This window comes from Podarcis cretensis (genome assembly GCF_951804945.1).
Source record: "Podarcis cretensis genome assembly, chromosome: 3".
Classification (NCBI taxonomy): Eukaryota; Metazoa; Chordata; class Lepidosauria; order Squamata; family Lacertidae; genus Podarcis; species Podarcis cretensis.
Genome location: NC_137172.1, coordinates 126,196,747 through 126,221,279, shown reverse-complemented (window position 1 = coordinate 126,221,279; position 24,533 = coordinate 126,196,747). Strand labels below are relative to the sequence as shown.

The 24,533-nt window shown below is 43.9% G+C and overlaps 1 protein-coding gene and 1 long non-coding RNA gene across 3 annotated transcripts in view; one reads left to right on the top strand and one right to left on the bottom strand.

Annotated features, from left to right (window-relative positions):
* COL4A1 (collagen type IV alpha 1 chain) overlaps nt 1–24,533 on the bottom strand; it is a 191,070-nt gene that overhangs the window by 58,001 nt on the left and 108,536 nt on the right. For both annotated transcript variants that reach the window (XM_079971031.1, XM_079971030.1), the window contains exons 27-33: nt 20,973–21,065; nt 20,572–20,676; nt 17,705–17,802; nt 10,908–11,058; nt 9,790–9,903; nt 8,878–9,045; nt 6,395–6,484 (exon numbers count right to left, since the gene is read on the bottom strand). In XM_079971031.1, coding sequence (XP_079827157.1) covers nt 6,395–6,484; nt 8,878–9,045; nt 9,790–9,903; nt 10,908–11,058; nt 17,705–17,802; nt 20,572–20,676; nt 20,973–21,065 — 819 coding nt within the window. The remainder of the gene's footprint in view (nt 1–6,394; nt 6,485–8,877; nt 9,046–9,789; nt 9,904–10,907; nt 11,059–17,704; nt 17,803–20,571; nt 20,677–20,972; nt 21,066–24,533) is intronic.
* LOC307213267 lies at nt 13,670–16,290 on the top strand. Its single transcript, XR_013837460.1, has 2 exons — nt 13,670–14,471; nt 16,145–16,290. It is a non-coding gene; the product is annotated as an uncharacterized lncRNA (long non-coding RNA).

Below are 24,533 nucleotides of genomic sequence, written 5' to 3'. Positions count from 1 at the left end.
TGTACACTAATGCGCAAAGCATGGGAAATAAACAAGATGAGCTTGAGCTCTTGATACAGCAAACTAAATATGACATAATAGGCATCACTGAAACCTGGTGGGATAAGTCCCACGATTGGAATGTAATAATGGAGGGATACAATCTATTTCAGAGAAACAGACCAGACAAAAAAGGAGGAGGAGTGGCATTATATGTCAGGGATGTGTATACCTGTGAAGAGATCCAAGATGTAGAACCTCAAAGCCAAAGTGAGAGCATTTGGGTCAAAATTAAGGGAGAGAAGAATAACAGTGACCTCATTGTGGGAGTTTACTATAGATCCCCAAGCCAAACGGAGGACATAGATGATGCCTTCCTGGAACAGATGGCCAAGCATGCAAAAGGAAGGGAGATAGTAGTAATGGGGGACTTCAATTACTCAGATATTTGTTGGATGTCAAACTCAGCCAAGAACATAAGGTCAAACAGATTCCTCACTGGCCTTGCAGACAACTTCTTTGTCCAGAAAGTGGGAGAAGCAACAAGAGGAACAGCCATTTTAGATCTGGTCCTAACCAATGTTGATGACCTGGTTAGTGGGGTAGAAGTGGAAGGATCATTAGGTGCGAGTGATCATGCTCTTCTGAAGTTTACTATACAGCGGAAAGAAGCAGCCAAGCATACTAGGACTCAATTTCTTGACTTTAAGAAAGCCGACTTCATAAAACTTAGGGAAGTGCTGGGTGAGATCCCATGGACAATAATACTAAAAGGAAAGGGAGTTCATGATGGCTGGGAGTTTATTAAGAGGGAGATAGTAAAAGCACAACTTCAGGCAATACCAATGAGACGGAAACATGGAAGGTGCCTAAAGAAGCCAGGGTGGCTATCTAAAGAACTTTTAACTGAGTTAGGATTAAAAAAGGATGTGTACAAAAAATGGAAAAGGGGGGAAACCACCAAAGAGGAATTCAAACAAATAGCCAGCACGTGTAGACACAAAGGCAGAAAAGCTAAAGCACAGAATGAACTCAGGCTTGCTAGAGAGGTTAAAAGCAACAAAAATGGCTTTTATGGGTATGTTCATAGCAAAAGGAAGAACAAAGAAACAGTGGGGTCACTCAGAGGAGAAGATGGTGAAATGCAAACAGAGGACACAGAAAGGGCTGAACTCCTCAATGCCTTCTTTGCCCCAGTCTTCTCCGATAAAGAAAACAATGCCCGACCTGAAGAATTTGGAGCAAATGATTCAGCAGAGGAAACACAGCCCAGAATAACTAAGGAGATAGTACAAGAATACTTGGCTAGTTTAGATGTATTCAAGTCTCCAGGGCCAGATGAACTGCATCCAAGAGTATTAAAAGAACTGGCAGATGTGATCTCAGAACTCCTGGAGAACAGGCGAAGTCCCGGCAGACTGGAGGAGGGCAAATGTTGTCCCTATTTTCAAAAAGGGGAAAAGAGAGGACCCAAATAATTACCGCCCAGTCAGTCTGACATCAATACCAGGGAAGATTCTGGAGCAGATCATTAAGCAAACAATCTGTGAGCACCTAGAAAGGAATGCTGTGATCATCAATAGTCAGCATGGATTTCTGAAAAATAAGTCATGTCAGACTAACCTGATCTCGTTTTTTGACAGAATTACAAGCCTGGTAGATGAAGGGAATGCAGTGGATGTAGCCTACCTTGATCTCAGCAAGGCATTTGAAGGTGCCCCATGATATTCTTGTAAAGAAGCTGGTAAAATGCGGTCTTGACTATGCTACCACTCAGTGGATTTGTAACTGGCTGACTGACCGAACCCAAAGGGTGCTCATCAATGGTTCCTCTTCATCCTGGAGAAGAGTGACTAGTGGGGTGCCACAGGGTTCTGTCTTGGGCCCGGTCTTATTCAACATCTTTATCAACGACTTGGATGATGGACTCAAGGGCATCCTGATCAAATTTCAGATGACACCAAACTGGGAGGGGTGGATAACACCCCAGAGGACAGGATCACACTTCAAAACGACCTTGACAGATTAGAGAACTGGGCCAAAACAAACAAGATGAATTTTAACAGGAAGAAATGTAAAGTATTGCACTTGGGCAAAAAAAATGAGAGGCACAAATACAAGATGGGTGACAGCTGGCTTGAGAGCAGTACATGTGAAAAGGATCTAGGAGTCTTGGTTGACCACAAACTTGACATGAGCCAACAGTGTGACGCGGCAGCTAAAAAAGCCAATGCAGTTCTGGGCTGCATCAATAGGAGTATAGCATCTAGATCAAGGGAAGTAATAGTGCCACTGTATTCTGCTCTGGTCAGACCTCACCTGGAGTACTGTGTCCAGTTCTGGGCACAAACTGGAACGTGTCCAGAGGAGGGCAACCAAAATGGTCAAAGGCCTGGAAACGATGCCTTATGAGGAACGGCTAAGGGAGCTGGGCATGTTTAGCCTGGAGAAGAGGAGGTTAAGGGGTGATATGATAGCCATGTTCAAATATATAAAAGGATGTCACATAGAGGAGGGAGAAAGGTTGTTTTCTGCTGCTCCAGATAAGCGGACACGGAGCAATGGATCCAAACCACAAGAAAGAAGATTCCACCTAAACATTAGGAAGAACTTCCTGACAGTAAGAGCTGTTCGACAGTGGAATTTGCTGCCAAGGAGTGTGGTGGAGTCTCCTTCTTTGGAGGTCTTTAAGCAGAGGCTTGACAACCATATGTCAGGAGTGCTCTGATGGTGTTTCCTGCTTGGCAGGGTTTTGGACTCGATGGCCCTTGTGGTCTCTTCCAACTCTATGATTCTATGAATGTCCTCCACAAAGTTCCGGGCAAAGACCTGGTTTCCTGGAACAAATGACCATGGCGCAGCCTGGGGGTTCGGCCACAGCAAAGTCCGGGTGCAGCCGATCGAGCAGGGACCTGAGGCGGCGCCCCATAAGCAGTTCAGCAGGACTCTGCCCTGTGGCTGCATGAGGGGTGATGTGTTGCACAAACAAGTATTCGGTGACCCGCTCATGCCAGTCTCCCTGGTCCAGGTGCCCCAGTGCCTCTTTTGCCGAGCGCACCATTCTCTCCGCTTGCCCGTTGCTGGATGGATGAAATGGTGCTGTTAGGGCATGGTGGATGCCCAGTCCCAAAAGGTACCGCTCAAAAGTGCCTGACGTGAACTGTGGTCCATTGTCGGAGACAAGGACATCAGGACACCCATGCGTCACAAAGAGGCCTCGCAGCACCTGGATGACAGCCTTGGTAGTGGTGGAGGGCATCAGGGCCACCTCCAGCCATTTGGAATAGGCGTCCACCACTACCATAAAGGTCCGGCCGCGAAAGGGGCCGGCCAGATCGATGTGCACCCTCGACCAGGGTGTCTTGGGCGTCTCCCAGGTGTGTCCCTTAGCTGCTAGTGGTGCAGGCCTCGATTCTTGGCATGCTTGACAGGCGGAAACCCAGGCAGTGATGGCATCGTCCATGTTAGGCCACCAGAGGTAACACCGAGCCAACGCCTTCATTTTGACAATGTGCAGAGCCTCAAGGACGCGTTGACGGAGTCTTTGGGGAATCACGACGCAGTCTCCCCACAGCAGACAGCCGCGATGAGCTGAGAGTTTGTGTTGTCTGGTGTGAAGGGCTGGAATTCTGATGCAAAAGGCCCTTGTGGCCACACCCTCCACACCCAGTTGAGCACATGGCTGATGGTGCAATCCTGGGCAGATGCGGAGGCCACAGTGGCAGCCGATACAGGCGCTGCCGGAAGATCCTCAATCAGGAGGAGCGATGAAGCAGGAGCCAGGTCTTCCACAAATGCTGAAAGAGGGCAACGGCTGAGGGCGTCGGCATGGCCCATCGATTTCCCAGGGCGATGGACGAGCTGGTAGTGTTAGGCAGCCAGGAAAACAGTCCATCGCCGTGAGAGGACCGGTGGAGTTGGTCGATCACCGGCGAGGAGGCCCAGGGTCGGTGATGAGGTCGAAAGTCCTGCCGTAGAGGTATTCATGGAACCTCTTCACTCCAGCCACAAGTGCCAGTGCCTCCTTGTCGAGCTGGCTGTAATTCCGTTCAGTCAGAGATAGCGTCCTGGAAAAGTAGGCGAGCGGTGCTTCTCTTCCGTCTGGAAAACGGTGACTAAGGACAGCGCCGATGCCAAAAGGTGAGGCGTCACAGGCAAGGACCAGCGTTGAAGGCGGCCGTCTCCCGATGACCCCAGGACCAAGGTGTCTTCGTGCTGAGGAGTCGGTGAAGAGGCTCAGCCACCGTGGCCTTGTGGGGCAGGAACATGTTATAAAAGTTCAGCAGTCCCAGGAATGCCTGCAACTCTGTCTTGTTCTTTGGGATGGTGGCCTGCTGGATAGAGCGGATCTTGGATGTGGTCGGGTGAAGGCTGGAGGCATCAATAAGATAGCCCAGGAACTCCACCTGTGGAACGGCGATCTGGCACTTCTCCCTCTTTACCTTGAGAACCTGGTCAGCACGGCGCGGAGGCGCTCAAACAGCTGCTGTTGTGAGTCTGCGGACACCAAGATGTCATCAAAATATGGTACCACGCCCGGAAGCCCTTGCAGGAGACGCTCCATAAGGCTTTGGAAGATGCCAGGAGCCACACTCGCCCCGAACTGCAAACGGCAGCAACGGAATGCCCCTCGGTGGGTGATGATCGTCTGGGCTTCAGCAGTGGCATCATCGATGGGCAGTTGTTGATAGGCTTGGACAAGGACCAGCTTAGCAAAGACCTTACCCTCACCCAAGGAATGCAGCAGGTGTTGAACAACAGGAACAGGGTAAGCGTGCTGCTGAAGTGCCATGTTGATCGTGCACTTGTAGTCGGCGCAGATTCTCACCGACCCGTCCGGCTTAACAGGCGTGACAATGGGGGTTTCCCACTTGGCATGGTCAACTGGCTCCAAAACTCCTTGGGCGATCAGCTTGTCCAGTTGTTCGTCCACCTTAGCCTTGAGAGCAAAAGGAACCTGGCATGGCTTTAGCTTGATGGGGGCGACTTGTGGATCAAGGTTAAAGGAGATGGGCGTACCTGTATATTGACCCAAAGTGCCGTCAAAAACCTCGGCAAAGTCTTTGATCAGACCCTCAGTCTCTGCATTTGATGCTGGTGACTTTCAGGCTGAGGGAATCAAACCAGTCTAGCCCTAGGAGGCTTGGCCACTGACTTTCAACCACCACCAGCCGGAGCAGGCCCGGAAAATCCTTGAAGGCGATCCGGAACTGGCCAACGCCTACCACGGGAATGTTGTTTCCCTGGTAGTCTCTCAGGTGTACGTGGTGAGAGTCGAGTTGCCTTTTGGACACTCTGGGTACCAGTCTTTTGATGGTGCTCCAAGACACGATGGACAGAGCAGACCCGGTGTCGATCTCCATGTCACATGGAGCTCCTTCAATGAGCACAGTGACGTTCAGCTTGCGTCGCGTAGGTGAGTCGGTTTGGCCAATCGTGGTTCCAGATGGGCAGCGGCAGTTGGTGAGAGCGAAACAGCTTTCCTTGGCGGACTGGAATGAAGACTTGGACTTGCGAGTCGGTGAAGGGGGGGTGTCAGACGGAGCCGATCGGCAGACCTTAGTGATGTGGCCCCTTCTGGAACACTTCCAACAGATGGCATCTCTGAATCGACACTTGGCACGGGAATGGTTGCCTCTACAGCCGGCACATTCTGATTGGCCCTTGGACTTCTTTTGGAACTTCCTGCACTCCCACTTTGTCTGGTGCACATCATCGTCTTCACTGGAGGATGCCTCATCACTGCTGGCCTCTTCGTGATGCACTGGAACTCGCTTCCTAGCAAGAAGCGGGCTGCTGGCCTTGCAGATCTCCTGGGCGGAGAGTGCAGCAGCTTCCGAGGCTACGGCCTCCTCAATGGCTTTCTGCAGCGTGAGGTCTGGCCTGGCGAGGAGACGCCGTTGCAGACGGATGTCCCGGATCCCACAGACGATCGATCCATCAGGGCATCGTCTAAGTCTCGGAACTCGCAGTGCATTGCAGCCTGTCGGAGGGCGGTGGTGTAGCTGTTGATTGACTCCCCCTCTGCCTGGTTCCGGTGGTAGAACCGGCATTCGATCCTTCATTTGCATAACTATCTACAGTATCCCCCTGCTGGCCCAGGGTGAGAACTTCAGTACATAACACAGCCAATCCCAGCAATTTTGCTGTTACAGCCTCCTTTGCCAAGGAAAAATCCAGAGCATACTTAAAAGATCCCGATTGCTTGTTGGCAGCCAAGACTCTTACCTGTCCCACACCTAACATCACAGATGACGTCAGTTGTGGAGCAGGAGGGTATTCTGTGACAAAGTGGCCTCCCTGGCCAAAGGGGCACAAGCTGGACCTAATCAGGCCTGTGGACCAGTTTCCTCACTCCTGAATTAAACCAAAGGCCTGACTTCACTTGGCCAGTTAAGCTACAAATTGCTCTTACCTTTTTCACCTGGAGCTCCAGAAGATCCTGAAGGACCAGGAGGACCCTGGCTTCCAGGTGTGCCCATAACTCCCATTTCTCCTTTGATTCCTAAACCGAAATTGGAACAACTGTTTACATTTCTGTGACTTTTCTAATACATTGCAATTTCACTCTAATAGTTCTGCCCAGAAGGCTTTATTGCTGAGCTCAGACCAGTTCCATGCATCTATGTGACAATCATCTTAGCTATGTGTTCTATTCCCAGTAAATATTGCATGAACTCATACACTGACATACTTTAAAAAAATAAAAAATAAACTAGACAAGATAAAGTACTGTACATATAGTGTCTCCACTTTTGATTCATAGTCTTTTTCACAGGTTATTAATGTCATGAAAATCTTATGGCTGAGAGAAGAGGGGATATTGTTTTATCATTCTATTGCTTAGTACTAATGTGGGATTTGTGTCGGCATCACATAGGTAGGTCTAGACATACTTAAGACAATTTGGGTAATGAGTTACTTTTTCATTTATAGTTTCTTTCTCATAAGTGTGTTGGTAGTTACAAAAAGATAAATAACACACATATGTGATTTGTTAGCCACCCTTCACTGTAAGGCTTGGTTACAGCAATATATCATATTTTTCTGTTTATAAGTTTTTTTAACCAAAAAATTAGGTTTAAAAATGGGGCTTGTCTTATACACGGGTAGTGCTGTGGGGTGTTTTCTTAATTTGGAGTCCCCCAAAATAGGGGGCATCTTATACAAGGGGGCATCTTATACATGGAAAAATACAGCAATTGTACAATTTGAAAACAAGTAAAACAGTTTGTAAAGAATTACAAAAACAAGTAAAAAAAACAACCTGAAGCGAAAACAGCACAATATAAGTTAAGCATAACAGAAGAGGTGGGTCCCACAAAAACACCTTTCAGAAATGTGCATCTTAAGCATATGCCAGAAACTGCATACTGAAGATACTAGCAAGAATTCTGCAGAGAGGACCGTTCAGGGGCTGCCACAGAGAAAGCCGTCTCCCAGGCTGCCATTCTCCACACCTCTGAAGGTGGATGAAGATGTTTTTTTAAAAAGAAAACATAAGCTTATTTCTGGGTTTTATTGTTTGCTGCATACCGTATTTTTCGCCCTATAAGACGTACCGGCCCATAAGACACACTTATTTTTTTTGGGGGGGGAGAATAAAGGGAAAAAAGTATCCCCCCCCCGAGCCCCAAAGAGCAAAGAAGCCAAGACAGCGAGCGGGATGGATCCGGCTCGCTGTCCTGGCTTCGTTTTTAGCCTCGGGGCTGGGGGTCTGAGAGCGATGGCGAAGTTGCGTGCAGCTTTGCCATGGCTCCCGGAGCTTGCTTGCAGGGCTGGGAGCTGGGGGCGGGGGAAGTCCGAGCTTTCCCCGACCCCAGAACAGGCTGTTGCCCGCAAGCCTTGTGTGCCCAGGGGGAACTCCCCCCGGGTGCGCAAGGCTTGCAGACACCTGCGCAAAGCACGGGGCGTCCTCCGGAGGGTGCCCCGTGCTTCGGGCTGCATGCTGCCGCCCGCAAGCCTTGCGAGCCTGCGGGAACTCCCGCCGGGCTCGCAAGGCTTGCAGATAGCTTCCTGAAGCCTGGAGGGCGAGAGGGGTCGGTGCGCACCGACCCCTCTCGCTCTCCAGGCTTCAGTGAAAGCCTGCATTCGCCCCATAGGACGCACACACATTTCCCCTTCATTTTTGAAGGGGAAAAAGTGTGTCCTATAGGGCGAAAAATACGGTATTTATTGGGTTAAATTGTATTTTGAATAGTTTTATTTTCTTTATCTAGATTAAAACCATATGCTTACTTATTGTTTTAAATGACTGGAGCATTGAATGGCAGGATATAAACTATTCAATCAACAGAATGAACCAATATAATTGAAAATATGATTTGTTTGAACTTTGTATAATTTTTCATTTGTATGGGATGCTGAGTGTGCTTATAGTTCCATTGGGATGTGAAGTTTTTACTGAATTTGCCACTTCTTACATGACATTCAGGTTCTAGGATGTCTGCTTTAGATCAGAAATGTAGAAAGTAGCTACAAAGAATAGGCATAAATGCAAGGTTTTCCCCACTCATATTTATGAATTACATAAGCAGGGTCAGGGAAGTAGCCAGTGTAAAATGGACTACTGTGAATGTACATCTCTTGAAAACAGCTTAAAATTTCAAGGGCACTTCACTCTGAAACCCTTTGACAACATCCTAATTGCTCTTTGTTTTTCGTGGATTTTTTTTTGTCAGGCATGCATTTCTTTTTCAAGCATAATCAAGATACTCAGTACTTTGTATCCCTTTGTATTTTTGAAATGAAAGTGCTCTAAACAAAGGAGAAAAAGTACAGAGTTCCATTTCCTTCTTTCTCATGATACTCCTTATAGAACCACATGTTTCACTCTGTAAAAGAGAGGATAATATGACAGACAATAAATAGTCACTGGAAGGAAGGAAGAATGTGTACCTGGGGCACCAGGGCGCCCTTCTTGTCCTTGTGGGCCAGGCAGGCCTGGCAGCCCTTGTAATCCTGGCAGCCCCGGAGATCCTGGGCTACCTTTATCTCCTTTGGACCCTGGCATGTCTAGCCCAGGAACACCCGGGTAGCCTCTTTCCCCTTTGCTTCCTGGAGGTCCTGCAGTAATAAAGAGAAAATGATACAAAGTGGCTCTTGATAATAAAATGTCCAACACAAGTAAGAACAAAGGACACATGGCTCAAAAATGTGGATGGGGGAATCCTTGCATTTGGATTAATCGTTCTACCCTATTCATTTTTGTTCTCCTGCTACTATTCATGTCAGGTTACTGATGAAAGTTAAGAACCTTATAATGCAACAATTATTGCAAAAAAATACATAAAAATTGTACAAACTTTCATTATTCAAGAAATAATAATGAAACAAAACTTGACTTTTCCTAAATGAAATCTTCTGTCAAATTTGAATGTATTGTTTTAGAAGAATACTAAGACTGCAACCCTGTACACAGTTTCCACTGAATTTCTTCGGCGATCATTTCTGGCCAAGTAAGATAGTTTTCCATGAACAGTGAGTCCGTAAGTGACTGTGGAGGTCAATTCCAGAGGGCTAAGGACTACTGCAATACTATAACTCCATGCATGTCTACTCAGACATAAGCTGCACATTGTTCAATGCGACTTACCCTCATAGGAGGAGTACATAAACATTCTAAAATCAATCATCCTGCAGTTTTATTCTGATTGCTGACAAAACTCAGAAACATAAATATACACACAGTTCCTTAAAGAGAATTGCACAGTGCACATCCAAATGAATGTATTTTGTTTAAATGTATGTTACACTGTACATCTTACAAACATAAATGGAAAGGGAACAAATACAAAAGGAACAATTTACCTATTGGTCCCGGAGGACCAGATTGTCCTGGAACCCCAGGAGGGCCAGGAGGGCCTATTCCTGGTAAACCGGGGGAGCCCTGTAGACCTGGTATTCCAGAAGGACCAGGGTCACCTAAGTGGAAAATCAAACAGTGGTAGCAAGTTAACTTGGGTATTACTAGTTACAGGTAGGTAGCCATGTTGGTCTGCTGTAGTCGAAACAAAATAAAAAAATTCCTTCCAATAGCACCTTAGAGAACAACTAAGTTTGTTATTGGTATGAGCTTTTGTGTGCATGCACACTTCTTTAGATACTAATTATTACTAATTAAAAAGATTATTTGCCTTTGACTCTTTACCTGCTGCTTTTCAGGAGAAGAAACGGTTAAGGAGTAAGCCCTACACAAATCTGTAGTAGAGCCCCTAAGGTGGTTGGATGGCACCTCATCCTGGCAACTTCTGCAGCCAAGCTGGTACCAAACACCTTGCTCTGCTTTCCTTTGGACCACAGCAGTGAGACCAAGATCTCCATACACTCAGGTCCTCCATATACACTGACCAGGCTTGCACCCAAGGGAGGTTACTTTCATACTGCAAACACAGCAAAAACAATGCAGGAGCTACCGGTCTCTGCAGCCACAGTAGGTGCTTTTCCAGCAGTTTGACTTCACCCCAGAGATGCACTCCATTGTATCTTGAGATAGACGAATGTCAGCAACAACTCTTTGTAGAATGAATGAGTGAATTATTTATTTCATTTATGAAATGCTTCCCATGAGGTATCCCAAGTGATTTACAATACTCCATATACCCTCAGTGTCACTAACACTAAAACCTTACAAACATTTATTTGGGAGTCCCTTTTAATTTAATGGAACCTACAACTGAGTAAATCTATTGTATAGGGCCAACATGGTGCTTCCATTGTTGTATTTTGAAAATCAAATGGGAGAAAAGACTTCCCTGAAGTGAAGAAAGGAGAGATAACAAGGAAAGATTGAGAGTAATGTGGGAAATAAATGAGGTATAAGGCCACCCAGGTTATGTTTGGCCATAAATGTCACCTAATGTGAATTATTGACACAGGGGGGAAACCCTGCATCATAACAATTTAGCTAGTAATGGCAAAAAGCTTACCATGGGATCCTGGCTGGCCAGTCACACCTGGAAATCCTTTTTCTCCTGGTATGCCAGGTAAGCCTCGATCACCTTTTGATCCAGGAAGGCCATCTCGTCCTTGTGGACCAGGAAAACCTTTAGGGCCTGGGAGACCTAATCCAGGTTCACCCTTAACGTATTAGAATAATCAGACGTTAATAAAATGAAAGCAAGCATCCCATCAACAAATAAGGACAACACTGCAATCCAGAGAGGATTCTTACACAATCTGTCTTTAATACCATAGACCATGGTGTCCTGGATCAAGTGGTGTGTAGGAAGGGCACTGGAGGCACAGTTCCTCCTTGCATGGTTGAGTCCAGTGAGTAGCAAGAGGAGAGTATTCTTTGGCTCCATGGCACTTGTTCTGTGGGGTTATGCAGGGCACTATTTAGTCTCTACTGCTATTTTACAGTGGTGGATGAGAGACAACAAACTGAGTCTGAATCCTGAGAAGATGGAAGCTCTGTGGGCAGGTGATTCCAGATGGGATTGCACTTCTTAAAGAACAGGGACACAACTTGTGGGGAGGTCCATCTTTGTCATTAGAGGCCCAAGTGACCTAGGACTACATTTACCAGCCCCATTTTGTATGCCACCTATAGATGAATCTGAATTGGGATAACCTAGCCGCTGCAGTCCAGGCATGGCTATCCATGACAATGGATTACTGCAATGTGCTCTATGTGGGGCTGCCCTTGGGCCTGCTCTGGAAGCTCCACCTAGTGCAGAATGCAGCTGTGAGGCTGCATGATGGGGGTAAATTCCATCAACATATTTTTGTAAACCACTTTGAGGGTTTTCTCTCTCTTTTTACAATTAAGCAGTGACCTCTGCTAAACATTTACACCGTCTGGCTATATTTTACTGAGCCAGGTCCATGTTTCTTGTGTAAAGTCCCAAATGACTTGGGTGCATGATACCTTACGGCCTGACAAGAGTTATATCTTGGCTCGATTACTGAGATAATCCAGTGGAGCACTGCTACTTGTCCCCCCTTTACAGAGGCTTGACTTTATTCAGCTAGAAGCTGAGCATCTAGTCTAGCCATTTCTATGCAGTGGAAAACTCTTCCATCAAAGATTCAGCAGGCATCCTTGTTACTGACTTTCAGATGTCTCTTTAAAACCTTTTTATGCTGACAAGCTTATGCAGCTTTTTAAAACTTTCTTGTTTTGAATTACTATTTTGTATTGTTTTTATGTTGTTTTATTGTCGACTCACAACTTGCACAGGGGGTCATGTTCCAGGCATAGCATGTAAAGCCAAAATGGTATATTGTCACCCCAAATGGAACACCCAACGGTTCTTACCCCACCACAAGCAAGGGGCCATCTGACATCTCAGAAGAGTCTCCCAGAGTCAGTAAGCAAGGTGGAGAGTTTAAAAGCTCTTTTGGCACCAGGAAAACCTGGAGTAAAAGCTTTTAAGCTTTCCATGTGTTTCATTTGTGCCAGGCAGTCATATGCATGTAAAGTTGAAACTGCAAATTAAATGCATGTAATTTGCATGTATATGCCTAAAGAAGTCAACGTGCAACATACCTGTGTGTGTGTGTGTGTGTGTATATTCTTTATGAATTAGCAGCATACGAATATAAATCAATAAATATTATTTAGGGGATCTTACAGCAACATTTAATTCAAATGCTAATATGCCAAAAAGCAAAGTACTTGGGCATTTGGATCACCCCCCAAAATATAAACCTATTCCAGGATAACTATACAAAAACTTGGTTGAACATTAAAAAAAACCACACACAAAAAATTCACACCTTGAAACCTGGAGTAGGCTGAAGCTTTCATTTCTGGGGATTTCCACTATAAAGATGAATGTCCTCACCAAATTAATATTTTTATTTCAAATGATCCTAATACTGGGTGAAGCAGGCTGCCTCAAGACATGACAAAATGAGATCTCCAAGTTTTTATGGGAAGGGAGAAGACCCAGAATCAAACGCCTAATTTTAATTGATATAAAGGACAGAGGAGGCTTTTCCCTAACCGATCTGAAATTATACTATGAGGCAGCCTGCTTCACTTGGTTAAGGTAAAGGTACCCCTGTCCGTACAGGCCAGTCTTGACAGACTCTAGGGTTGTGCGCTCATCTCACTCTAGAGGCCGGGAGCCAGCGCTGTCCGCAGACACTTCCGGGTCACGTGGCCAGCGTGACGAAGCTGCTCTGGCGAAGCGGCACCAGAGCAGCACACAGAAACGTCGTTTACCTTTCCGCTATAAAGCGGTACTGTCAGGGAACTGACATCGGAGCCAGAAGTGGAGGCAGGGCTCCCAAGCGATGCCGGAGAAGGGCCAAGCAGGGAGAGAGGGAACTCATCGGCTGGGGAAGGAAATCAGCGTAACACCAGGGATAAAGGGGGGCGGTTGGGGGAATCGGAGAGGGGTCTCCAGGACTCTTCGCTGGAGACCAGCGGGGAGAGCACAGGTCCTCCTCTGCCCACACCCACCCTGCGCAGAAGACTTCCGTGCAGGGAAAGTAGGCGTAGACTTGGCGTCAAAGAGCTTTTGTGCTGGAAGAAGTTTAAGAAACGCCCACTGACGGATTCTGCTAGCGACTGAACAGCCATGAAGTGAAGGGCTGTCCAGTCAGGAAAGGTTTAACCAGGCTACCTAGCCAGGTGTGGTGGCAACTTACGCACGAGCAACCCCCATACATTCATTATAGGTACCTATTTATCTACTTGCACCTGGGGGTGCTTTTTTTTTTTCCCCTCTCCCCCGGGGGTGCTTTTGAACTGCTAGGTGGGCAGGAGCTGGGACTGAACGACGAGAGCTCACCCCGCCGCGGGGATTCGAACCGCAGACCATGCGATCGGCAAGTCCTAGGTGCTGAGGTTTTACCCACAGCGCCACCCACGCCACCCACCACTTGGTTAAAGGAGTGGTGTATTTTGCAAGACCCAGACCTCCTGGACTTGGAGGGTTTTGATAATCGATGGGGATGGCACGCATACCTAATTTATGGGACAGCCAAAATACATAGAAATTTTACAGATCATATGATCAGGAAATTTGTTAGAACCCAAAGTCCCATGGTGGACATCTCTAACAGAAGCCTCTGCAGTGAAAAGGAGAAATCTGGCCTACATATAAAATACTCTTAAAGAAAGAAGACAACCAAATAAAACTAAAAAGCTTTGAGGAACTAAGAGAGTATATTTCCAATTGGTTACAATACCATCAAATATTTGAGAAATTTAAATCTGATAAACAAAAGGGTTTTGCAGCAGAAATTTTAAGATTTGAGCTAGTAAATTTCAAGATTTGAGCTAGTAAATTCCAAAAGCAAAGCCCTCTCTAAAAGTACAGCGACCATGGTCAAGTGGTCGCAAGACTTCGGGTATGCAATAACTATGTCCCAACGGGAAATTTCTGGAAAAATAATTCGAAGTTCACAGCTTGTTGTACCCTAAGAGAGAATTTTTAAAAAAATGCAATATCAATGATATTTAATGCCCTGGAAACTTTCTAAGATGTATAAGAGTGTCCTAAGCGACTGCTGGAGATGTGGAGAAAAACCAGGTCGTATTGCTGCTATAAAAATGAATGTATTGCCAAGAATGTTGTTTTTGTTTCAATCATTGCAAATTTTAGACAAAATGGACTGCTTCAAGAAGTGGCAGAGGGATATTTCTAGATTTGTCTGGCAGGGCAAGAAGCCCACAATAAAATTTAAAATACTAACCAACGCAAAAGAAAGAGGTGGATTTGCCCTGCCAGACCTTAAACTTTATTATGAATCAGCAGCATTTTGCTGGCTGAAAGAATGGCTGCTTCTTGAAAACACAGACATTTTGGATTTCGACTGTTTCAATAATGTATTTGGGTGGCATGCATATTTGTGGTATGATAAGGTCAAAGCGCATAAAGCATTTAAAAACCATATTGTCAGGAGAGCATTGTTCAATGTCTGGATAAGATATAAAGATGACTTGAAAATAAAACCCCAAGGTGGCTATCACCGATGGAAGCAAAGGCTTTGAAAAAGTCCAATATGGAGGCCAAATGGCCGAAATATTGGGAGATCCTGGAACAAGAGGGAGATAGATTAAAATTGCAGAGTTTTGAAAAATTTAAAAATAAAGTGCGAGATTGGCTTCATTATTATCAAATAATGGAGGCTTACAAATTGGACAAGAAAATTGGCTTCCAGGTGGAAAAATCAAAATTGGAAACAGAACTGTTGGATCCTAAAACTAAGAACTTGTCAAGAATGTACAACTTGCTGTTGAAATGGAATACTCAGGATGAAATGGTGAAATCTGCTATGATAAAATGGGCACAAGATGTTGGACACAACATTATGTTTACTGACTGGGAACAGTTATGGACCACAGGTATGAAATTCACGGCATGTAATGCCTTAAGAGAGAATATTATGAAAATGATATACAGGTGGTACATGACACCAGTCAAGCTTGCAAAAATATATCATTTGCCCGACAATAAATGTTGGAAATGTAAAGAAAATGAAGGTACATTCTTTCACCTTTGGTGGACGTGCCCAAGGATTAAGGCTTTCTGGGAGATGATCTATAACGAAATGAAAAAGGTATTTAAATATAGTTTCTTGAAAAAACCAGAGGCCTTTCTCCTGGGCATGGTCGGCCAATTGGTGCCAAAGAAGGATAGAACTTTTTTTATGTATGCAACAACAGCAGCAAGAATACTCATCGCGAAGTATTGGAAGACACAAGATCTACCCACCCTGGAAGAATGGCAGATGAAGGCGATGGAGTACATGGAACTGGCAGAAATGACTGGCAGAATCCGAGACCAGGGAGAAGAGTCGGTAGAAGAAGATTGGAAGAAATTTAAAGTCTATTTACAGAAACATTGTAAAATTAAGGAATGTTAGAGGGAGGTTGGAATGAAGCGAAGTGGTTTTAGCAATAATCTTATTAAGAGATATGTAAAAACGGATTGTTAACATGTAAAAAATGTAAAGTTATAATATATTACGATAAAGCATTAAGATAATTGCAAAAAGATAATTGCTGAAACAACTGTTGAACTAGAATACAAAAGAGGGAGGTGTGAGGAGGTCAGGGAAATAAGTAAATGAAAGATAAGACATGGAAAGATTGAAATGTTTTTAATTGTTTTTTTTTCTGTTTTCGGTATTTTTTGCTTTTTTCTTCCTTTTCTCATTTTTGTAATTTTCTTGAAACTTTAATAAATATCATATATAAAAAAAGAGATGTGGAGACAAACCAGGCACTGCAAAGAAAATTAAGGCGTTTTGGGAAGACATCCACTTAGAATTGCAAAGAATGTTAAACATCTCCTTTGATAGAAAACCAGAAGCTTATCTTCTGGGAATTACAGGTTTGGACACTCCTTTTTTTTATTAAAAAAAAAAGGATATATTTTTATATGCCATGGTTGCAGTAAGAGTTCTAATTGCTGCAAATTGGAAATCTGATAAACTTCCATCTACGCAAGAATGGATGCAAAAACTGACTGAATATGTGGAACTAGACAGCTTATCTGAAAAATAAAGAATAAACCAAAACAGACATTTGTATCAAAATGGGAAGTCTTTAAAATATATTTGAATGTGTTTACAGTAGCCTGAATTCCGTTGCATTTGAATAATTTCAGTAGTAGCCTTAAGAATGATGTGAGACCTAAGACAAATTAAGAATTAGTTAAAATATGATGACAGTTTATATTGGCAGCAAGTTATGTGTAATTGAATTAAGAAGTAGATGGGAGGTCCGGCTTATAGTTAAAAGATTATTTTTCACTTTAACATTTTGTGTTTTTTAGTTCTTTTATTATGATTTCTACTTGTTTTTCATTTGGTAATGGTGTAACTGGTGTTTTCTTTTTTTGTGTATTAATAAAAAAATCAAATGCTAATGATAAATATGTCTAATAAGCTAAAAAGTAAAAACTTTATGCCATTCCCACATCACTGGTTAATCTACTGTGATGTTATAGAATAATATTGAACTTTGTAATATCACAGAACCAAGGTGCCAGCAGAAGAAAGTTCTCATACAGTTTTGTGAGGGGGATGAAGAATTGATTTGGAAGGAATAAACATTTCACATAGGATGGGAGAAGATGCATCATGTCAGCAGAAGAGGCTAATGGAGATAGCAAGAAAGGTTCAGAAATTAAACAGAAAAAATTGAGAAGAAGGTGCCCTCTTGGTAGTTCCACACTAGAGGAAGTTCAGGGGTGGTGGCCCAGGAGATGGCATTATTAGTAGGAGTCCCTAAGCTGTGGAACTTCCTCCCTAGAGACGTGTGTCTGGCACCTTCCTTATGTAGCTTTTGACATGTGGTGATGTCCTCTCACCTTTGGCACTATATGTGTGTGTGAACTCGCCCTGCTCTCTTGACTTAAAGTTGTCATAAGTGATTTTAATATAGTATTTTAAAAAATTGTTTTAACCCGCCCTTGGACCTCATGGTGAAGAGTGGATAAGAAATCAAATAAAAAAACAGCTTCCTTCCTGCCCTCTAGCCGCAAAGTCCCTGCCAAAAAAGAAAAAGGAAAAATACAATTGTGCATGAAATGGAAGAGCTCCAACTCTGCCCGAATGAGATAGAGCTGGTGTCAGATGACACCCCCACTGTCCGGAGAAACACAAAGTATGCCTGAATAATCCAGGGGAGAATGTCAAGCCATGCATTAGCAATGCCTTCCTGGAGTCTCTACAGAGGATGGCCAACGTCTGAACCTCCATGACTGCTAGTACCTGCAGCTATAATTGGTAGAAGTTAGATGAAGCTCTTAGTAAATACCTTTTGTCCGTGTGACCCTTGTGCACCTGGTAACCCTGGAGAACCGGGTTCTCCCTTTTCTCCAGTTACACCTGGTGGGCCTGACTGACCAGGAAAACCTACAAAGATATGATAATATGGCTCAATACACAGTTATGTTAGAAACCCAATTTTTAAAAATACAGGGAATGACTGGATTTGAAAGCAGTAGTTTTAATCTGTTTTAGTATTTTAACTTGTATTTTTTAAAGTAGGGTTGTAAATATTTATTGCTTTTACTGTTTTATCTTTTGTAAACCATTTCAAGTTGTTTTTTTTATAATCAAGCAGTGTATAAATTCTATTAAATAAATAATAAAATAGAGAGGGTGCTTGGTATCTGACGGAGTACCTATTGCTTCTACATCAACATGCTCCTTTTTAAAGACAGGGACGGGGACCCTTCCCCACCCCCCACCCCCCGCCTAGAAGAGCAATCTGCCAGGGCTGCATACTAGTGGAGGGTGCGACCAAAGCTAACCCACACTCTTTGGCTACATTCATACATCACAATAATGGACTGATGTCTTGCCTCGGTAATGGACTGGATGAGAGCCAAAAAAGTGATGTTGCAATCCAGATAAGACAGAGACACTGTTGGTGGGTGCTTCCCCAGACCAGATTGCTGGAAGGTGGCCTGCTCTTGAGGGGGTCACGCTCCCTCTGAAGCTTGGAGGTCCTCCTGGATCCTTTGCTGTCGCTTGAGGCTCAGGTGGCCTTGTTGGCATGTTCGGCTGGTGGCCCAGCTGCACCCCTATCTGAACAGGGATATCCTAACTTCTGTTGTCTAGGCTTTGATAACCTTTAGGCTGCATTACTGTAATGTGTTATATGTGGGGCTGCCACTAACGATAGTTCAGAAACTTCAGCTGGAGCAGAACTCGGCGGCCAGGTTGCTCACCATGGCAAGACAGTTTGAGCATATTATACCAATCCTGGCCCAACTGTACTGGCTGCCAATTAGCTTCTGGGCCCAATCAAAGTGCTGGTTTTGACCTATAAAGCCTGAAATGGCTCAAATTGTTCTGGACTCAGTGTTCATCATCTGAAGCCTCTTTTTGTGTGCCTCCGCCACGTGAGGGCCAGAGCGTGGCAACACAAGAACGGGCCTTTTCTGCAGTGGCTCCCCGTTTGTGGAATGCTCTTCCACAAAGGTGCCTTCCTTATATATCTTTATATAGCTTATCACAGATGTCTCTCCCACTAAAAAACGTGGAAAATGGCCTTTCCTGTCAAAGGAACAACCATTGCATCACTCTCCCTCAGTAAGCCTGTTGCTTCACTGGGTGTCTGCAACAGTGGTAGACACGTTAGCTAAGATCACTGAACTGACTAGGAGAAGAAATGAGCTTTGCTGGCAAGACGGATCTCTTTCCTTCAATCCTATGCAGAGACTGTGACCTGAGCCACTTCTTTCTCCTGTTCAACAAAGACTGTTGGCTTTCATACAAAGGGGGAAACAATCAGTGAAACGAACACTTCTGACAGGGAAACTGAGCAGCAAGCTTTGCTGCAACACAATCCTGTCAGTCCCAGCTGCAATGCAGCTTAAAAAATCCTCGTGCTGGCAAAAAGGGGCCAAATATAAAATGTAAATATGAAAAAGAAGAAAAAACAAGGACAAACGGTAAGAAACTTTGCTCTTTTCTTTTCAACAATGGGAAACAGGGAAGGGATCTCCTCTTCTGCTCTTACCTCCTCTACTTATTATTATTACACAGGACAACAGAGACAACAACTACAGGCAGAGGATTTGAAGCAAACAAAACAACCAGAATCCACTCTAAAAAGTATTAGGTTCTGCAGAGAATAGGGGACCCAACCTACACAATCAGAGGCAGGGAAGATCTGGAGAGCAGGATGGCTCCTCCCTCTGGAAGAGACGGCAATACTTTCATGGAACCCTGCCTAAAGCCTCCAGTTGGAGAAGCCATCCACTCTTGCAAATCCACCACCTTCTGAGGGAGTCTGTTACACTGTCTGACAGCTCTTACCATCAGAAAGTTCTTCCTAATGTTTAGTTGGGATCTCATTTCTTATGACTTGAATCCATTGGTTTGTGTCCTGGAGCAGGAGAAAATAAGCTTGCTCCCTCTTGCATGTGACAGTCCTACAGATGTTTGAATATGGCTATCATATTTCCTCTCAGTCTCCTCTATTCCAGGCTAAACTCCCTCAAGCTCCTCATAAGGCTTGGTTTCCAGACTCTTGATCATCATTCATAAAAAGAGGGGGGTGGGGGAATGAGATTCATCTGGCATGACTTGTTTTTGAGAAACCCATGCTGGGTCTTTGTAATCACAGTATTCCTTTTCTAGGACCTTTCCTGGTATCAATAAGGTCGCCAGTCGGTAATCACTTGGGTTTTATGTTTTCCTCTTTTTGAATATGGGGACATCATTTGCCCACCACTGATCTGCAGATGCCTCACCTTGTTCTCCAAGAATTCTCAAAGATTATAGACAGAGGCCCTGAGATTAAATCTGCAAGTTCTTTTAGTACCTTTAGATGCAGTTCATCAGGCCACGGAGACTTGATTTCTTTTAAACTATCTAAGTGTTCCTTTACCACCTCTTTTTCGGCTACAGTTCCCTCCTCACATCATTTATTCTGTTATTTGTTCCAGAATCACAGTTTTAGTCATACCTTTTCCTACATAGCAGGATTTCCTAGATCTACACCACTCTCAAGAAGCAGAGGTAGAACACTTGGTGCTCTCCAGTTGTTAAACGATCAACAATGTTTTACTACAAATAACGTTTTACAGTATTTAATTTTTATTTTATTATTTATAGGCTGCCTATCAGATTACGCCTTCTCTTACAACCACAAAATAAAGCACAACATACCTGGGAGCCCTGGCGAGCCAGGAAACCCTATTCCTGGTGGACCTGTCTGGCCTTTTTCACCAGGCAGGCCAGGCCTTCCTGGGATCCCTGGATCTCCTTTGTCACCTGTGCAGTTAAAAACAAAATGACTCATGTTTAGTTCTAACCAGTGCTTTTTTGGGAGGGGGTACACAGGGGTACGCATACCCCTGAACATTTTGTGAATCTTTGCACTTTTGTCCATTTACTGTATTTATTTCCCCCCAATCTGAACTATAAAATTGTGATTTTCTTGAGTCAAAGTGAGAGTCCCCCAAAACACATTTTCAGAAAAAAAGCACTGGTTCTAACACAAACAAGAGAATTTGGGTGGAATGGGAGAGCTACAGAACAATTCTCCACATTAATATGAGATAAACTACCTTGGATGCCCTGAATTCCAGGGGGGCCAGGAATACCATCTGCTCCTGGAGAACCAGGCAGAGAAATGACGCGTCCAGCTTCACCTTTGGGTCCTTGTAATGCATTAAAAAGATACATGCTTGTTAATTTGCTATGTTATCACTCAGTTGCTTTTCATAATGAGTAACATTATCTCAATAATATACTCTCCTACATTTAATGGATGAAAGAGGAAGAAGAGAAAAGTAACTCAGGTTGAAATCCTAAACATACGTACTAGGAAGTAAGCCCCACTAAATACAGCAAGACTTGTTTCTGAACAAACATGCATAGGATCCTTCCGCACCCAGCGTAGAATAACGTTTTTACCATACTGGTATACTGTTACACTATTACTAGCACATAGTCATTTTGATTCTTTTTCCAAATAAGCTTTCTGACGTTTTACATTGGTTCTTTCCCCCCAAGAGCACCAGCAACTAATGTTTTAAGTTGCTTCCCTATACAGGCATACCTTGGGTTACAAATGCTGCAGGTTGCGCATTTTCAGGTCGCGGAACACGTCGAACCCGGAAGTACCGGAATGGGTTACTTGCGGGTTTCGGTGCTCGCGCATGCACAGAAACGCAAAATCACATCACACACATGCGCAGATGCGCCAAATCGCATCACACGCATGAATAGATGCAGCACTTCAGGCTGCGAACGCTGCGGGTTGCGAACATGCCTCCCGCACGGATCACGTTCGCAACCAGAGGTATAACTGAGTATAAAGCTGAAAATATTATCATAGCTACATGTGATGGGATGATGAGCTGCTTATGCGTAAAAAGCTTAGTCCCTCAGGGTTTGCTCAGCTTAGCAAAACTCTGTCTTTAGCGGAGCCCTTAAGCATGGCTCCCTTAGTCGCTGGCAGAATCCGACAGTGGGCGTTTGCGGAATCTCTTCCAACATAAAAGCTCCTTAACGGAAACGCGTCTTCTGGACTCTCGGCGTGACAGTTTCCGGCGAGGTGTGGGTGTCCCTATAGGAGGTCCTGAAACCTCCTCACTGTTTTCGCTGGAAGTGTCCCAGAGCCCTTTTTCCGACTCCCTTTCCCTCGGAGCTCCTTCTCTCCCCCTGCTGGTTCCTTCCTCTGCTGTTAAGTCTCTCCTAACCTCCTTGAGCCCTTCCACCACCTGCTCTGATGGCAGTTCCCTGACACTACACATGAATAGAAGTTCTTGGAAATGGACTTTTTTTACCTGTGCATTTTTGTTCTCTGAGGTGCTACCAAGGCTTTCCTTAACCTGGAGGTGGTCCCTCCCTCCGGAAGACACAAGATCACTTGCTCAAATTCTTCTCCAATGGGAGAGACCACCTTGTCTGGCTTGTGCCAGCTGCTATGAAGAAATGGTTACATTCTGGGAGAAAAAATAATTTTTAAAATTTAAATTTAGTTATATACATTGCCGAGAGGGGAAGTTTTAACTGTGTGAAGAGATAAATAATAGCTCACTTCTGACCGAAACAAGGAACAGCCTTCACTGGCCAGGTCAGAGGGCAGCTGGAGCCCGGTCTGGCTAAAGCAGAACTGAGAGACTCTGGTCTACATGGCATACGTCAAGGGAAGTCCTCTAGGAACTAGTGAGTTGACTTGCAAATGAGAATAATAGTGTAAAGAGCCTATTAGCTGTGCAAAGGGGTAAGAACTGGAGAAATAATATAGCTACTTCTCTGAAGCAACAGTCTCAATCTGAAAGCAAGAATAACATCATTTAAAAAAGCAGAATTCAAGTAGGAGTAACCTATTTTTATTTTCCCCCAAGTCTTTTATTTTTTTATATGAGATTTTTATTTAACTTTTTCATAATACAATAAAATAGTAACTAAAAAAGTACAAATAAGGATAAAAAAATACGGAGTCTTCTCTAAAAGTAATTCTTATCCCCACAGAAGATAGTAACTAGCTCCTCCCAGCTCTCACCTGGGCTCTTTCCTTTCTTCTCCCAGCCTCTCACCTGGGAGACCAACATTTTCCTGTCTCTCACCCAGGGTCCTCCATCAACCATCTCCCACCCCCATGAGTATACAATTTCTGAACTTTAATAAAGGCACCTGACATAGGACTCCAAAGGAAGAAGTGAAAAGATTGAAAACAAAGAAGAGAGACAAAGAAAAAGAAAGAAAGAAAAATAAAATATAAGAGATAAAAAGACAGAAGAAAAAGAAACATTAGAAAAAGGTACAAAGAAATAATTTCCAATTTTCCATCTGCCAGGTACATGAAAAAGGATTGTTTAAAACATTCAGTTCATGCTTACATCCATCTTCTCCACTTTCTGTTAAACAATATAGTGGTGCATCAGGTTACAGACTCCGCTAACCTGGAAGTAGTACCTCGGGTTAAGAACTTTACTTCAGGATGAGAACAGAAATTGTGCAGCAGCAGCGGGAGGCCCCATTAGCTAAAGTAGTACCTCAGGTTAAGAACAGTTTCAGGTTAAGAACCGACCTCCAGAACGAATTAAGTTCTTAACCAGACGTACCACTGTATTTTTTTTTTAAAGTCAAGGTGTCTCAGAATCATTCATTTCTATTTCTGAAGCAAAGTCCAATTGGTAAATGTCAATCACATGTTTTCTTTTAACTTTATCTCCATTAATTCCCACCACCATTACTCCATATTGAGTAAATAAATTCTCCCATCCATGTCCATTTAAAAATCTCTCCACTGTGGTCACATATTGGGCTAATATTCCATATTTATTATTATTGTACATCCTTTAGTTCACACCCAGTTTTGTATGTTCAAATTCCATTTCTTCTTGTTTTTCCATTTCCTGTTGTATTTATGATAATATCCTGATCTCCTCTTCTAGGACCTTCCATTTTCATTTTTTCCAATCTTTTTTCCATAAATTTAGTAGCAGCATTCTCTGAATTTGCTCCAAATCATATGCAAAATAAATTCTTTCTGCTAGAACTGAAAAACTGAAGTTTTCCCAAAGCTTTTTTTTATTATTATCTCAACTCCATCAATGTAATATCCAGATAATTATCCATTTCATCATTTGTGATTTTATCTTCTCCTCCTCCAAATCCTTGTATGGAAGGCATTTCCATTTCAGCATCTGTTTTCTTCAATTAAGCTATTCCATGCCAATTTTTAAGTAGTCCAGTTGGCAGAACATGAGCCTCTTAATCTCAGGATTTTTGGTTTGAGCCCCACATTGGGCAAGATCCCTTGTGGTCCCTTCCAAGTCTACAATTCTATGATTCTGTGATCATCCAGTCCTTCCAGCTTTTCATTGATTTGGTCTGAAGCCTCTAGGTATCCTCCATTTCCATTTCATGTATCTCTGATTCATTTTCTTCCCCCTTTCAACAACTCTTTTTTGAGAATGCAGGACCTCACTCCTCCTTGCCTGTTCATATACTGGTACCTTGTACACTGTTTTGTGCTTTCTGAAGGACTCCATAGGATGCTACCTTATACTGAGTCAGACTATTGGTCCATCTAGCTCAGGATAGTCTACACTGACTGGCAGAGGCTCCCCAGGATTTTAGGCAGGGTTTTATTCCAGCCCTCCCTGCAGATG